Source organism: Alosa sapidissima, chromosome 14 (genome assembly GCF_018492685.1).
Source record: "Alosa sapidissima isolate fAloSap1 chromosome 14, fAloSap1.pri, whole genome shotgun sequence".
Classification (NCBI taxonomy): Eukaryota; Metazoa; Chordata; class Actinopteri; order Clupeiformes; family Clupeidae; genus Alosa; species Alosa sapidissima.
Genome location: NC_055970.1, coordinates 29,634,231 through 29,652,124, shown reverse-complemented (window position 1 = coordinate 29,652,124; position 17,894 = coordinate 29,634,231). Strand labels below are relative to the sequence as shown.

Sequence of the window (17,894 nt, the reverse complement as noted above, 5' to 3'; positions counted from 1 at the left end):
ACACTCAGACACGCACAACTGCACCGGTCTCCGTTTATGTAATGCGTGTCATTTATTTATTGACATAGTAGAGGATAGCCAAAATAATTATGTCCAAAATAAATCCAACTAAAATCCAAATGTGGAAAATTCCAGCTGTTCTATAATTACATTTGGAAAATGATTGATTGAAAAGCCTTGTGATTTTGTTTTTCTTTTAACTGATTAAGGATTCGAAATCCCCTAGTAACAATATCTATATCTGTAAAATACACGTCACACATGTTAGTTTTATCTCCACACACACACAAACACACACACATTTCTGTGTATTCCATTTTGCCTCCCTCTCCCCATCCTCCTCTCTGCTGCACATGTGTGGGTCACACGGCAGGGGTGGTCAGAGAGACGCCTGAAACACGGAAAAGAATAGAAGGAGAAGAAAAGAATCGCAAAGAAAGAAAAGAAAAGAAAGGAAGAATGAATCTGATATTGATTGCGTTTCTCTCGCTTTGACTTTGGGAATAATGAGCAGTGTTATTGTTGTGGAAGCTGCAGTTGGGCTCTCTCTCTCTCTCTCTCTCTCTGTTTGTGTGTGTTTGTGTGTGTGTGTGTGTGTGCTGCTACACAGTGGTGCTGACTGAGGTGCGGTGTGAGTCAGATAATGCATTGTGTGGGCTGGAGACGACCACTCTGTGGAATCCGCCGGCCGCTGCCACCGCCTCCGCGAATCACGGTGCATTTGAATGGCGGTACGGGGATCGGCTCGTCGCCGAGAAAAGACGTATCAATTTCAGGTCGCCGTGGTCGGCCCATGAATGAGCCTCTGTTGGAGGCAGGATGGATCACACAAGGGCTTAGAATGCTTTTAGAGCAGACTCAGGGCACATTGTGTTTAGGCCCCTCATTTGCCTGTGGACGTTTTTAGCAATAATTTGAGGGTTTTTTGTCCCAGTGTAAAAGCCATTATAGCTTTTGATTCCTTTGACGGACCACACCTAATTCTGTGCTTTTAAAAAGGAGAAAAATATCAAGCAGGACCACACAGCTGCCACAATATGAAAGGCTTGTTTGTAAGCCTGGTCCTCCACAGGCAGTGGTGGACAGCTTTGTGTGTATGGGAGACAGTATGAATCTACATCTACATCGTACTGTCTCATCCACACAATAAATCAACATCCAGGGTCAATAACAAAGGTGAAATTCTCTCTAAGGAGACTTCCTCAGTGAAGCATCCTGTTCAGAATCCTTCTAAATAACCTTATCAGTCCCAGCATAGATTGGCACTGAGGCTCTGAAGTAAATCCGGAATGTAAAAACTGGATGGCATCGGAATTCAAAATGGCTGTTGGAGTGGTGTGCTTTGATGGTTGACGGGGTGATTTCTCAGGCAGGATCATATTTTTGTCATGGCTCAGCTATGCATGCCCTGCTTCTGAAGCGACAACCTGTTTTTTTCCCCCCTTAAACCATTATTTTGTATCTGTGAAGGTTATCTCGCTGTAACCCTGCTCAGAAACCGAGGGGCTATCGCCTCCCCTTCCCTACTCACTTCATCTCGAGCTGAGCTCAGTCAAGAGGAAACAGGGTGCGCTAGTGTGTTTAGATGTGTTTGTTTTTTTGTGTATGTGTGTGTGTCTGTGTATGTTTGTGTTACATGAGCCCACTGATTATGTGTGTTAGTGTATTTATTTGTCTACATGAGGATACTACATGTGTCTGCACAACCATGAGTGAGTGTGTATACTGGTGTGTGTATATTTTTTGAACGGAGTTGCCCATTGCAGAGACGACTGCCGGGCTCCAAGGAGGTGGAGTGGAGCAGGGTTGGGTGGAGCCTGTGTTAGCGTAGCTGGCTGTGTGTTGTGATGTGACGTCCCGAGTGTACTTGTGCTCCCAGCTGAGTGCTAGCTGTGCAGGGCAGAGTAACCCTGCCCTCTCTCCAGCTCCCCACAGGCCCTCATCAACGGCAGGTGTTATCCTCTGAACCTCATAGTCAGCATGCACAACATAAAACAACATACGTTTACATGACTATGTATGGACTTGCACATGCTTTGATACTAGTGTTGTTGGTATTCACTCAAGGAGGGTATCATTGTTTACACACTCTTTTTGCTGTGCTTTTGTTTAGAAACACACAAACACAAACATAAACACTAACACACAGACAGATCAGATTCAGACACAAGCATGCAAAAGCATTTTCTCCACAGAGCACTTCCAAGGCCAAGAAAGGTCTTTCTTTCTGTTTGGGTTTGTTGTGAATTGACATGCGGTGGTGGTGAGTGTGGACTTTTCACCTCTCTCACTCCCATAAACCTGGAGTTCCTCTCATGTTCTCACTCGCTCCCAAATGTTTTGCTCTGCTGTCTCTCTGTTTTCCTCCCTCCTTCCTTTTTTGTTTTCCACCTCTCTCCCTCTTTCTCTCTCTCTCTCAATCTGCCTCTCTCTGTCTGTCTCTCTCTGCTACACTGCTCTTTTTAATCCATCTCAATAGGCGCTTATGGGCAGGGGCTGGACAGCGGTGGCAGAGGGGCTGGTTAGAGTGGTCTATGGGAGCGTTTTATGCGTAGCCTTGGAGAGTGGGCTCCATCCGTCAGGCGTCTGGGTCGATTGGGCGTCTCTCTGGAATCGATGGCACGCCTCGCCGATCCCTCTCTCTCTCTCTCTCTCTCTCTCTCTCTCTGCCCCTCTCTCTCACTCTCCGGCCAGCCAGACCCCACCACCCAGCCCACATCAAGCAGCAACACATACCCTCAAACACAAGCACACACACACAATCACACAATCTCAGACACTGATCTGTGCACACCCACATTCACACACCCTCACTCCCACACCATGGCCTCCCCACCAATTTGTCTGTGCATGTCAAATCGCAATAATTAAGCATTATTGATCTCAAATTCAATTAACTTCATTAACACAGGTCATGATGGCTGGGATGAGAGGGAGGGAGGGGAAAGGACTTGGGAGAGGCGGCGAGGCGACAGGGTTTGGTACTATCTCATATTCTCCAGACCCTCACCGACAGACTGTCTGCTTAAGGCTACAAACCATTTTCCCCCCTAATGATATCACATCGCAGATAGTGCCATATTAGAGAGAGATACCTCACATTATAAATGTGGGCTTAGGGGCTATATATAGCAGGTTTAATTACCCTGCACCTCAGACCCCCCTCCTCTCCATTCTACACCCAAAGGTATTCACCTAACCAGCAGATAGTGTCTCACATCCTTCAAGAAGGCTCATCGAATTACTATCAGGTCTTGGTGGAGGAGGTTGACTTGATATGGAAAAGTTTATTTATTTATTTGTTTTTCTATTTATTTCATTCCGTTGATATGTTTACACAGCTGAGTTTCCCTTGCTGCGCACAGGGATGAACGTGCTAATGACTCTCCCCCTCAGATATTCGTCAGTTTCATTTGCATCTTATCTTGTGTTTGGAAATGTCGAGGGTTTGTAAGTCACACACAGACACTCACAGACACCAACACTCACACACACACACACACACACACACATACACACAGACACACACACACACACACACACACACACACACATGGCACAAATATGTGCCTTAAAACATACACATTTATATGTGTGCACATCAGTACATAAAGCAGTAATTAGTGTGGATGATGTTTTGGATCATAAACAGACACTTAAGAGTTAATAAGGGAGCTCGGTGATGGTTGCAATTTCACTCCTGACTCACAAAGCCTTCAGAATCACTCAGCATCTCTGAAGGAGCAGGTGCCTTCATGTTCATTCATTCATTCCTTCATTCATTTGATTCATTCATTCATTCAAATTCAAATGCTGCACCTCACTGTGGCATCTCTCTCTCTGTCCCAGTGTAAATTAGATCAAAGTAGCCTTGCCCATCTAGTGCCAATTCATTGGGAGCGTATTTTCATTTGCACTGCATCCCTCCTGCTGTCACACGCACGCGCACACATGCGCGCGCTCACACACACTCTGTTGCACGCTCCCCTCCATCCTGTTCTCTAATTAAAAGAGCACCTGCATGGACTTGTGTTGGCTCTGCCTGCACCATTGGCCTGAGAAGGGCCCAGGGATGAAAACTCAATATTGTTCCCAGCTAGAGCGCACCGTCTCTGGCCACTTCAGGGGCCCCGTGGCCTGGACTGGAGCCAGTGGCAAGCATGGTGGTGATGGTGTGTGTGTGTGTGTGTGTGTGTGTGTGTGTGTGTGTGTGTGTGTGTGTGTGTGTGTGTGTGTGTGAAATCTAGGGTTCTTTCAAACCACATACTCCATGATTTAAATTCACCTCTCTCTCTCTCCCTCTCTCTCTCTATCTCTCTCTCTCTGCCAGTTGGTGAGATCAGAGAGTGGGTATAATTCCATGTTTACTGCCCTTAAATATGATCAGAAAAGGGACAACAGCATGGATGATAGTAAGAATAAAGTGCTTCAGTCAGAACACATCAAAACAATCATTTCTCTTTCTACACCTCTTTAGCACCTCTCTCTCTCTCTGTCTTTTCGATCATCCCTTTAGTCATCTGCTTGGTCTACTTTCACATTTTAATTACATGTTAATCAGATGGACTGATCATGTTTGAGGTTGACCTAGCGTTTATGTGTAGTGTGGCTGAAAGTGGTGGTGCAGGATGCCACATCTTCCGGAGTGCTCCTCTTCCTCCTGTGTGTGTGTGTGTGTGTGTGTGTGTGTGTGTGTGTGTGTGTCTTCACGGGGCTCCAGCTTTAATTACTTTGAACAGGTTTAAGTTGAGGCATGTATCGGGAGGAAGGAGATTTTTTACATCGCTGTTTGGCCTTGATGTGAATGCCGTTCTGACTGCTTCCTCAACGAAGCCATTGTTCTCTTAAACAGCTGTCGTTTTGGCTGATGTGGAACAGATGGTAGTGTGTGTGTGTGTGTTTGCCTCTTTGCCTGTGTACGTGTGTGTGCTACATGATCTCAGTTGAATGTTCAATTGTCTGAGGGGACTATTTGATGTCACCAATTTTCAGGTGTGTGTGTGTGTGTGTGTGTGTGTGTGTGTGTGTGTGTGTGTGTGTCAGTGTTTGTGTGTAAGAGAGATTGAGAGTTAGAATGAATCCCAGGCAATGGACCTCTTCAAAGTCCTTTGCTCATGATTGGTGCCAGAAATGGGAAAAGAAGACACACAAATTAACATTGTTGAATGTTAATGATATCATTTTATACCTCCATCTAACAAAAATAACAATTTCTGTGTCAGTAGCTGCGCGAAAGAAATCAAGATGTAATCATATTTTCCTTTCTCCCAACATACTTGAGATTGTCCACCTTAGCCCCATAAGGTTGTTCCCTGTACAGCAAGTAGAAGTCAACATTGTGCGACACTGGCTGTTTGTTGACTGCCGAGGTAACTGGTAACCTGTGCAGCTTTGTTGTTGGACAGAGAGGCCACTTGCTGTGCCTGAAGGCAGGAGCACACACAGTAAAGAGGGATGACGGTGAAGGTGCTTCCCTCTCTCCCTTTGTTTATCCCTGGGCGTCTCATCGCCAACGGCAACAAAATGAGTACCCTTGTGATGACAGCACTTTTTTTTCATGACCTCATTTGTCTGCTGGTGTAGTTTGTACACCTCCAACCACCTGCCCAATGCTTAAACACACACACATACACACACACACACACACACACACACAGAAATTCAGACAATGAGACAGATGAGTCTGTTGGGATGATTGACACCATTGATGTTCTGACAATGGGGCTACAGTAATTAAACTTTCTGAAATATTTTTTTATTTCTGATAGAAAAAAAATACTACATCTGCAAGTAGGTTATAAAAAGTTGTTTTGACTATAAAATCTTTATTTTCTTGAAATCCAGTAAAAAAATATTTTATTTGCAGTTTTAAATGCTTGTTGTCAATCCTTGGAGTACAGTAGTTTTGGAATAGCGGTTCTCTCAGAAATAAAGGCGTTGTGTGTATAGTGGAAGTGTCTGAATTGAAGTAGAAGCTTCGTGTGCTGAGATGAGTATGCAGAGGCAGTGCTCTCTTTGTCATTCTCCCCATGGTTTACATACCTGCTCAATATGTGATAAACTGTTAAACTGTGGAATTTCAAGAATTAGCCAAATTTAAGCCTTTCTTGCTCTCCCCCCTTCCCTCAGTTTGGACACACACTGAAATAAGAATGGCAAGAATTTATACTTTTGCTTCCTTTATTATTTCATTTGCCTCCTCTACGTTCTTTTTTTTTACTAGAGGGTGGATTCAGATGTGAATTGAAAATTGGCTCTCTGGGCTAACCAGTAAATAATAACTTTCAGCTTTCTAATCTCTGTAATTGACGTAAATGTGTTTTGTTCTGGGATATTTTTTAGCCTTTTATTTCCTAGGGAATGTACATACATTCATTTTTATTTACGAGATGCAGGCCTGGGCTGGGTAATGAGTCTGAATGCATGCTTAATTTAAATAGTGAGTGTTTCTGTAAGGAAATGCATTGTAGGCTGAAGAAGAAGCGCAAGACACATTAATTGACAGACAGGAACTGCTGTCTCGGAGGTTGATACAAGTAATTTATTACTTCAGAAACGAATGCCACCTCCAGAATGTGCTTCATTAATTTCAAATTTAGTTTTAATTTCAAGCTGTTGCCCCTTGAGAAGAATAAGGTGGCAAGTTGGTTTTGAAGACTCTCGCTCTGTCTCTGTCTCTGTCTCTGTCTCTCTCTCCCCCCTTCTTCCTCTTTTGCAGCTCTTTCTGTCTTTCTCCCGGTGTCTGCCTCCTTTACCATGATACAGAACAAAGGCACAAAGCAATACAGCTTTATTCCATTTGGAAATGTAATGCAATAGGAAAGTTAAAAAGGAATTACAGCAACAGTTTATGGTATGAAATAGTCTGAGTGATTGTTTTATTTGTCAGTGAGAAGGAAGATAGCAAGGGCTTGCATTTCTGGCAATTGTGCTTTACTGGGCAATTTAGGAATTCAGAATATGATATGAGATTTGTCAGTGGACAAAGTGCTAATAATATTTTTTGTCTCTTTCTCCACCCCAATCCCTTAACCTATGTATCTACAGCATATGTTCCTGAAGAGCTGAAGGAGGCTGCCCTCCTTGATGAAGATGTGGATGGAGAAGACTCCGCCATTGAGGAGGAGTCTGGTGTCAAGTTTGTGTGCCAGGACAAGGACTTCATCCTCAAGGACTCCCCTGTCGCCGACTTCTCCAGCCATGAGATGGACAGCGAGTCGCACCTCAGCGAGTCTAGTGACCGCATGTCTGACTTTGAGAGTGCATCAGTCAAAAATGAGGAGGACAGCATGGCCAAGGAACCCCTCATCTCCATGTCATCGACCCCCTCCATGATGATGGCCACAGCAGCAGCGGCAGCCGCCACCCTCACTGGAGAGGAGCCCACAGTGTCTGGCCCAAACAGTCTGGAGCAGATGAAGGCTATCTACAACAGCTTCCTCACCAGCTCCTACTGGTCCTCCCTGAACCTGAACCTCACCCAGCCTCCAGCAGAGAAGCCCGCTCGCAGCCACAGCAGCAGCAGCAGCAGCAGCAGTAGCAGCAGCAGCTGTGGGAGTGGAGGCTATGACTGGCACCAGTCAGCAGTGGCTAAGACCCTACAGCAGGTCTCCCAGAACCAGAACCGTCTGAGCCACCCAGCTGCAGAACCCAACCTCTTCAGCACTGTGCAGCTCTACCGGCAGAGCACCAAGCTCTACGGCTCCATCTTCACAGGTGCCAGCAAGTTCCGCTGTAAGGACTGCAGTGCTGCTTACGACACATTGGTCGAACTCACCGTACACATGAATGAGACTGGTCATTACCGCGATGATAACCATGAGACAGATAGTGAGGGGACCAAACGTTGGTCTAAGCCCCGGAAGCGCTCGCTCTTAGAGATGGAAGGCAAGGAGGATGCCCAGAAGGTTCTGAAGTGCATGTACTGTGGTCACTCCTTTGAGTCCCTCCAAGACTTGAGTGTCCACATGATTAAGACGAAACACTACCAGAAAGTGCCTCTCAAAGAGCCTGTGACCCCAGTGGCTGCCAAGATTATTTCCTCAGCTCGCAAGAGAGCCCCGATTGAGCTGGACCTCCCGAGCTCTCCAGATTCCAATGGAGGAACCCCTAAACCTGCTGTGACAGACTCCAATGACCTCCTGCATAAGGGCTCCAATCCTTACATCACTCCTAACAACCGGTATGGGCACCAGAATGGAGCCAGTTACGCTTGGCAGTTTGAGTCTAGAAAGTCACAGATCCTGAAGTGCATGGAATGTGGAAGTTCCCATGACACACTGCAGGAGCTCACAGCCCACATGATGGTGACTGGACACTTCATTAAAGTCACCAACTCGGCCATCAAGAAGGGCAAACCGATCATGGAGTCTCCCCCAACTCCAGTACCTAATGTTGTGCCCTCCTCTGGGGAGGAGAAGGTGCAGTCTGTGCCACTGGCTGCCACAACATTCTCCCCACCGCCACCAGCGCCACCCCCTCCTCCAGCTAGCATCTCCCCAGTTGTTGCCATGGAGATCAAAAAGGAGGAGAAAGAGGAAGAGTGCACCAAGGAAACCACTTGCAGCTCAAACAACAAAGAGAAGAAAAATGGTGAGGATGAAGTAGAAGAAAAGTTTGATGTCTCCTCTAAATATTCCTACTTGACAGAGGAGGACCTGGAGGAAAGCCCCAAGGGAGGGTTTGACATCCTCAAGTCACTCGAGAACACTGTGACATCTGCCATCAACAAAGCACAGAATGGCACTCCAACCTGGGGAGGATATCCCAGTATTCACGCTGCCTATCAACTGCCCAACATGATGAAGCTCTCCCTGGGCAGCTCTGGCAAAAGTTCACCTTTGAAGTACATGTTCTCTGGAAATGAGATCCTGTCCCCAACCAAAAACCAACCTCTGATCTCTCCACCCAGCAGCCAAAACTCACCACTTCCCAAGAACAATTTCCATGCCATGGAAGAACTTGTGAAGAAAGTCACTGAAAAGGTGGCCAAGGTGGAGGAGAAGATGAGAGAACCTCCAGCCAGAGCATCACCGCTTAGAAGAACCACCCCCTCACCATGCAGCAGTGAAGCCGGGGAGTCTGCCAAGGGGGAGTCCCCCAAAGAAAGGCGAGGAGCCAAAACTCCCGAGAGCACTGGAGCAGGAGCCACTCATAAGGAGACAAACGGTGAGACCCACAGTAAAGAGCCCATGGAGAATGGAACTGACCACAAAGTGAAAAGTCCTGTTTCCTCGTTGTGCAGCAGCACAGCTATCATCACAGAGCACCCTCCAGAGCAGCCGTTTGTCAACCCTCTAAGTGCGCTTCAGTCTGTCATGAATGTCCATCTTGGCAAAGCAGCCAAACCAGCCCTGCCCTCCCTGGACCCGATGAGCATGCTCTTCAAAATGAGCAACAGCTTGGCCGAAAAGGCTGCGGTGGCAGCCTCCACCCCAGCCCAGACCAAAAAATCAAACGAGCACTTGGACCGCTACTTCTACCACGTGAATAATGACCAGCCTATCGACCTGACCAAAGGCAAGAGTGACAAGAGCAGCTCCTTGGGATCAGCAGCCCTGTCGTCTACCACCTCCACACCCTCGTCCATCTCTCCCTCTTCCACTGTGACAATGACCAAGGCGTCATCGGCTATGGCCTCCTTCATGTCCAATTCTCCATTGCGCGAAAACGCCCTTTCAGATATCTCCGACATGCTTCGCAACCTTACAGAGAGTCACGCTTCCAAGTCATCCACCCCCACCAGCCTGTCAGAGCGCTCTGACATTGAGGGAGCCACCCCAGATGAGCCTGAGGAGATCTCCCCGGTCCAGAAACGCAAGGGCAGGCAGTCCAACTGGAATCCTCAACACCTGCTCATCCTGCAGGCCCAGTTTGCCGCCAGTCTCCGGCAAACAGGTGACGGCAAGTACATAATGTCAGACCTCAGTCCCCAAGAGCGCATGCACATCTCCCGCTTCACCGGGCTCTCAATGACGACCATCAGCCACTGGCTTGCCAATGTCAAGTACCAGCTCCGGAGAACCGGCGGCACCAAGTTCTTGAAGAACCTGGACTCGGGGCACCCTGTGTTCTTTTGCAGCGACTGTGCATCGCAGATCCGTTCTCCATCCACGTATGTCAGCCATCTCGAGTCACACCTGGGCTTCAGGCTCAGGGACCTGGCCAAACTCTCTGGCGAACAGTTTGCTAGCCAGATCTCGCACCACACCAAGGGCCTCTCTGAAAAACTGCTGTCGGCCCAGGCCCATGCCCTCACACAGTCCCTCTCCAGTCCCCTTGTGCACTCCCCCTCCCCATCCCCCGAGGACGAGGGCAATGGTATCACATACCAGTGCAAACTGTGCAATCGGACTTTTGCCAGCAAGCACGCAGTTAAGCTCCACCTGAGTAAGACCCATGGGAAATCTCCAGAGGACCACCTTCTGTATGTGACTGAACTGGAAAAGCAGTAGCACTGTTTTTGGACAGACTGAGCTTGTTCTCTATCTCTATCGTTTCTCTCCTTGTTCTCTCTCTTTCTCTCTATCTCTTTTGCCTTTTGACAGATATGTCTTAAAAAAGGACCTGAAAATTAATATGAAAAACAAACTGCACATTGATGCCATAAAACTACTGTTTAGTTTCGGCACATGATTTTGAATTCCCCTTCTGAGAAAAAAAATCCTCTGACCCAGAGACATTAATTTTCTTGTTTTTAATTCTCTTCTTTTTACAAAAAGAGACAAAAATAGAAAAAAAGAAAGGATAATTTTCTAAATGTGCAGTCTTGACTAAAGAGGTGCTGTTGTCACTGGTTAAAAATATGAAGGTTTAAAAAAATAACTTTTAAAAATGAAGTGATATGTATTTAAAAGTTGTGTAAATTGGTTTCAGTTCTTTTTTCTGTCGCATCGCTGAGATGCAGGAAGCTGCATGCATTGCTGAAACAGTTTAGTTAAATATTCGATAACTAAATCTGGTGCACTTTTCTGTTTCTCCTTTTTTTCTGTCGTTTACTTGTATTTTTATTTTCTAATTCTTTATTTTTCTTTATTTACGTGATCTATATGTGCTGGTGCAGCAGATGAACTTTAACCCTCTGAGTACGCCCTAGCACTTCAACATTTAAAATCTAAACATGAAGAGGTTAAGAGACTACAGGATTTGAAATAGGATAAGATGATGCGAATTTGGGACAAGCCAAATTATTTACCTAATTGGTCTGATCTATCATTTATATTGACTCCTTACATATAAATCAACTGTGTATGAAGCAAATTGTTCAAATTGCAGCATTTTAGTTCATTTAAATCAGGGGCCTTTATGAATTCAGGTCTATGTAAAAATTGTACATAAAAACTATAACTAATTTCTGTCTAAATTATGCATCATTTTTATATTTTTTAATTTAAGAGGAGTATGACTATCTACTGGTGCACAATATATGAAGACATTAATGAAATTGTTTTGCACAATAGTTTTATAAATATGTTATTTAATCAGATGATATGAAACTGAAAGAAGAAGAAAGAAGAAACTCTTTTATTTCCACTTCGTGCTCAAAGGGTTAAACCTCTTGTGCAAGACTTGCTCCAACATTTCTTGAACATTACAAAAGAAAGGTTGTACAAAAAAGATGTTACTTTATTAAGCAAGGAGGGAATTCCACAATGTAACCTCTTATTTATAAGCAGTCTTGGTTGTTGTTTCATATTGTAGAATGCCTTTTTGATTGGTAACTTTTTTCCATCTAATTACTCTCCCATAATTCCACACTGCAGCTTTATCTTTTGGGAGGTGGGGGTTGGGGGTATGAAAGGTAACCATGGTTACCCTACACTCCAATTGACAGCTCTGCTACATTTTTGGCAGTTAATTTGCTGAAGTAACTGACAGCTGCCAGTGAATGGGAATCTTATGTGTAAAATATTGGCATGTAAACAGCACAGACACTGTTATGCATTCTGTGCCATTGTTTTTGTTGTTGTTGACAATGAAGCACCCATTATATGACTTCATATAACCTTTTTTCTACTGCAGCATTAAAAATGAAATTGTTCTTTTTTGCAATAACTATGTGTTCTGTCTCACAATTACTGTATGTCTGAAGGAGTGTTTAACTGGTGTGAATAGGCATGCGCAGGTAGAATTTAGACCATGACCTGGACACTCAGAGGACAGGAGAAAATGAGAGCATGCTAGCTTGTGGTCCACTTTATTCTCTGAAATATTTGGATACACCCCTAGGCTACCGGTATGGTAACATCAGCATCGCTCCCAAATTAGAGACCTGTGTCAGATAAAAACCTCTGCAGCAGAAATTGTGTGTGGAACAATTTTGGGGAGAGGGTGGAATTAAAGTCAGGCTGAGGTGACTTTTCCCTCAGTTAGTTTATATAACATATAGCAATGCTCCAGACAGTGAATTCAGCAATAGTGCAGCACACAAGAGGCTAGCTGTTTGAGAGGCTAGCGTGAGATGCAATGTTAGACTTAAACCGTATTCGCTATGTCACCTCTTCCCATGAAACAAAGCCATTCAGCAAGTGGCACAGTATGGATTCACAGGGGCTGCATCAGAGCATATGAATTGAAGTGTGCCCACCCCCAGCCCCCTCTCTTCCACTGGCAAGTCTAGATCTAGCAGATAATTGCATAAACCCTGGCATTAACTGTCTCATTTTCACCATTTTACTCACAGCACTGTAATTAGCCCAGACTTCCATTTTATGGGGATAGATTTGTTTGGGCTTTATGGAGGATGACAACAATGCTGCATTCAGAGGATGGTGACTTTGAAGTTCTGTTTTACACAGCTCAACAATTAGATGAAGGAGGGAAAAAAATATATATTCTAGTGGCGCCTGATGTCTGCAGGAGCAGCTGAGGGCCAGTAGATGGGGAATTTTAATGACTATTTCATTCAAAAGGAAAGTGAGGTTTTATGCGTAGGTGCTGAATATGCGTCTCGTCAGTTCTGTCATAAAGAACAACACACACACACACACACTAAACTACACATACACACACACTAAACTACATATACACACACACGTCACCTACCAGGTAGAGGGGACTTCATCCGTGGTGACAAGGTGCGGCTGTGTGTGAAAATGTCAGCCTTCACAGCACTGCCTGAAGTCTGGCGCTGTATTTAAGGCTCTCATTAGTCGCAAAGAAAATATGCGTGAAATTGAAGTGTAAGAAAGCCATTTTCTCTTCTCTCGCACAGCCCTGCACGCCGGAGTCAGTCGGGCTTATTAAGGTTCAAAACAATTGTGCAAGGAGACAATGTGTAGCTATCAAGACAAGCTCTCTCTCTCTCTCTCTCTCTTTCTCTCTCTTTCTCTCTCTTTCTCTCTTTCTCTTACACACAGATGCCAACAAAAACACTCATAGTCCTACAACCACACATACAGGTTAGGTACAATTGCTCAGTTCAGCATAGTGTGAATTCATTAATGCATTCTGTCAACAACATTTGACAATAGTGGAGTTTCAGGGGAGCATTTTTAAAAGTTAGATGTCATTGAAGGTTGCTTTTTGTCTATGGACCACAGAAAATGGAGGAGAGGGTCTGTGTCTCTCCTCACTGGTAGAACCATTCACACATTCCTGTCAGAACAGTAAACTGTTTCCATTGTCATTTCCACCAGCCACCCACACCACATACATTCACACACACACACACACACACACACACACAAAACACACACAAAACACATGCACACAAGCTAGACTAAAGACCGAGGACATCTTGTCCCTGAATGAACACTGCAAGAGTGCTTAATGGTGTGTTGGTGTGTCTTTTCAATGCAAGATGCCGTGCAGAAATGTGTGCTGATTTTTATAACCTGATAGAGTGTGTGGATCAGCATCTTTGCTAAGCGTGTGCACGGGAAAGCTGCCCTGCACCTACACTTTAAGCCGATGCTTTATGCAGTAAGGTGTAAAGCAGCTTCAGATGGCTTTATCAGTGTAATGCCTATGCAATACATCCACATAGCAACCCCCAACCACAAAACACATACTCAGGTGCACACAGTTAGACAATGCATGCTCACCCACTCACACACACACACACACACACACACACACATACACAGATACACACACACACACATACACAGATACAGTTCAATGATGCAATTGTACAGCATCATTTCTTAAGCATATCATCATATAACAATGAGACCCTTCCAAACTGTGTTTCAGGCGCAAAAAGAAACCAAATTGCATCACCTCCATGGTGTACTCTCAACAATAGGCCCTGATTGATTGGCTGGATGGCCGACCCTATGTTTTACATTGTCTGTCAATGCCCATGGACTCCTCTGGACTTCAGTAACCTTTGTTATTTACATGCGGCATAATTCACCCTGGCCGGCTACACCCTCACCTTGCAAGCACTCCCATTAGACATGCTAATTTAAGGAGACCTGTAAATTTCACTCAATCACAAGGCTAAGGAGGAGGGGGGAGAAAATACTAACGCGAAAAATACTGGCACACGTCTAAATCACGGGCGTGTCCCAATGACCCCGGCGTTACCCCGGACGAGTGCGTGGGGGAGAGGCTGGGAGGGGGGGCAGACCGGCGCAAGAGAGTGGGGGAGCTTTGTAATGCACCATCGTAGATCTTCTGCCCGTCAAGTTCCCAAAGTATCTTAAAATAACGCGTGTGATGAATGTGCAATTTCCCTAATTTACGGGGCCGCGGTGTACTCAGGGCTACACGCGGGATGGAAATCTTAAATGGGGCTTGAACAGCGCTCCTCACAACAAGAAATCAATATGCCACGCAGCTTAGGGAACTATCTGCTCCGGCTGAGGAGAGCGGGGGGGGGTGATGGTGGAGGTAGGGTGGGTGTGGGTGTGGGGGGGTAATTTCCCCAGGAAGCCACCAAACACACACCTCTTAACCACCGATATCATCATGCCGCAACCGCACCCAAACGCAAATACACACACAGATGCCCATTTTCAAACATTGTATGTGCATTTGTGTCTGTAAGTGTGTGAGTGTGTCTGATGGTCCACAGAAGTTTCCGTTTGCATATGGAGCAGATCGTGTGAACATGACCCTGAGATGTGGCATGAATGGAAATGTACAGACATGTGTGGTCAGGCTCATATTTGCGTGTATTATATATCTGTGTTGTGTGACACGCTATGGGTGCACTATGAGTATTTGGTGTGTTTCTGTATATGTGTGTGTATGTGTGTGTGTGTGCGTGCGTGCGTGCGCGCGCGTGTGTGTGTGTGTGTGTGTGTGTGTGTGTGTGTGTGTGTGTGTGTGTGTGTGTGTGCGTGTGTGTGTGTGTGTGTGTGTGTGTGTGTGTGTGTGAGGGAGAGAGATGGGGAGGCAGAGAGAGATGGCATGTGTGTTGGTGTTGATATTTCTCCATCATGCATTGGCTCTGATGGCGGTGTGGTGTGGTGCGGTGTGGTGTGGTGCGGCGGCTGAATGGGATGCTGTCATTAGCGCAGTGCTGTGACAAAGAGCATGATGGTGTTCCGCAGCGCAGTGCAGCATTACAAATGGAAATCACCACTCACCCCTGATACCACACTCCGCGTGAGGTAATAAGGTTTTTTTCCTCTGAACACACACACCCATACCTCACAGCTTTGTACACACATGAAAGGACAGATGAACACACACACGCACACACACACACACACACACACACACACACACACACACATATTCACACACATATTTACAACCACATATATTTGCACACATCCAATGGAAAACACATAAGAGTTCCCTCTCAGTGAGAGAGCCAGAGTGTGTTTTGCATGCGTGTAACATGCAGTGGCTTTAATGTTGAGTGGCTGTGTGTATGCACAGAGGCCTTATTTATCCATTAATCTATTTTAATTTGCCTTCGTAACGGCAGCATTTCGGCATCACTTTGAAGCATGGTGGAAGAGAGACCCCTGAGACAGTCTGAAATTATGCATTTCACATGCTTTTATGCTTATGATGCCGTTCCACCGCCACCACTCGAGGTGCGCACGATCATAACATGGTGTGGTGGATGTGGATTTAAAAAAATAACCTTAAGCGTTTGGCAAAAGTGCCACATTACATTCAAATGGTTAGCAATTATTCAAATGGTGTAGCAGTTGTAAAATTGTATACCATGTAAACTCTTACTTCTATCATTCTATTGATGTCTATAAGTGTATAAGTGTTGTAGGTGTTGCACTGACGTGTGGAATGCGCTTATGTCATTCTATGTTTACATGTAAGTGCACCTATGGGATTTTGTAAGGTACAGTGTTTTGGATTTGCAAGTGTGTTAAATGGACTCGGAACACAGTGTATGTGTGTGTGTCTGTGTGTTTGTATGCACAGGGTGACAAGGCCTGGTCTATCAACCATCTCACAGCTCCCTGACCTCTTCAGTTGTCAGTGCAGGGTGAGGGCAGGGTGGGGGGAGCACGGTGGCTTTCCGTGTCCCCCTCGCTTGGCCTGCGGAGTTAAGTAAACATGGCCCCAACACGGACCCTCTGCCCTGCCACTCACCCCTGACCTCCAACCCTTCACTCCGGGGTCGGCCGTGGCTGCAGGCCACAACGGCACGCTCTCGCTCTCTCTCTCTCTCACACACACACACACACACACACACACACACACACACACACACACACACACACACACATACTCTCTCAAACTCACAGCAGCCCTCTCTGAGCCTCTTCCCCTGCAGCTGCAGTCAATACCCACTCCATTATGACAAGGGCTTGTCCTTCTTACCCCCCCCCCCCCCTCACACACACACACACACACACACACACACACACACACACACACACACCCCAAGGGAAAAAACGAAGTTGAGGAGCACTGGACTTGGCTCACTGAGAATCAATTAGTGGCCGAAATTGAACTGTGTCTGCATACAGATGGAATATCATGCCTGCTGTTTAGGTTTTGATCCTATCTGGCTCTGATCTATAGAAACAATATTGAAATGTGTACGTGGCCTGTTTTTCTTGGCTCGGGTTGCTCTCGGCTCTCATCAGATAAAGGTGTGATGTTGTCTGGGACCTCACGTAGGCCCGTGTGGAGTTTACATAAACGGCACATTGAGAAGGGACCCATGCTGAGTCATATTCGGCACAGTGTATGTTAAGCACCATGTTTGTTTTTCACTGTATTTGCTGTTGTACAGCTGTCTGCTACATTATGTACACACAAACACACACATACACACACACACATACACACACACACACACACCAAAGGAGTACTTTCATGTCACAGACTGTTGGCTCACACTGTGACGAGCCATTTCCTGTAGTTTATCACTCTCAAGCATTCAATAGTTTTCAATAGTTTTTGTCATTGTTTGTTTTCTCAACACATTGAATGTATGACAGCCTCCCCCTCCCCCTCTATCAAACATAAACACACCCTTCAACCTTCCATCAAAAGGATATGAACACCTTCCTCTGTAATAGAAACACAAAGACTTTGTTACTAAATTTGAAGAGGGTCTGTTTTTACGAGCTCGCCTTAAAAGCACTGGAAGCCCCGATTTATCACGGGATCTGCAAGAGGGCAATTGCTTCCAGTGGACAGAGATCCACAGCTTTAGTCTCACACTCTCTTTCATTTAAGGCTGAGGGAGGGAGAGAGAGAAAGAGAGAGAGGGAGAGAGAAAGAACAAAAGAGAGAGAGGGTGAGAAAGAACTCTGGGCCTGCGGCATGGTCACCTTTGACGGGACCTCTCAGCAGGGTCAGGGGTCGCCCTGCGAAAGCGAGGCGATAAGGGAAAGTGCTTAGCACCATTTAAACTAATACCCCTCCCAAAAAACACCAATCAACTGATGTCCATCTCCACCCCTGAGCTCGGGAGGGGCTTCCCCAGGCTGCCTCCACACATATCATGCTAACAC

General features: G+C 45.7%; 1 protein-coding gene across 1 annotated transcript in view; it reads left to right on the top strand.

Moving 5' to 3' along the window:
- tshz3b (teashirt zinc finger homeobox 3b) overlaps positions 1–12,024 on the top strand; it is a 40,825-nt gene extending 28,801 nt beyond the window's left edge. The window contains exon 3 of the mRNA XM_042061801.1: positions 7,048–12,024. Coding sequence (XP_041917735.1) covers positions 7,048–10,454 — 3,407 coding nt within the window. The 3' untranslated portion in view covers positions 10,455–12,024. The remainder of the gene's footprint in view (positions 1–7,047) is intronic.
- The last annotated feature ends 5,870 nt before the right edge of the window (positions 12,025–17,894 follow it).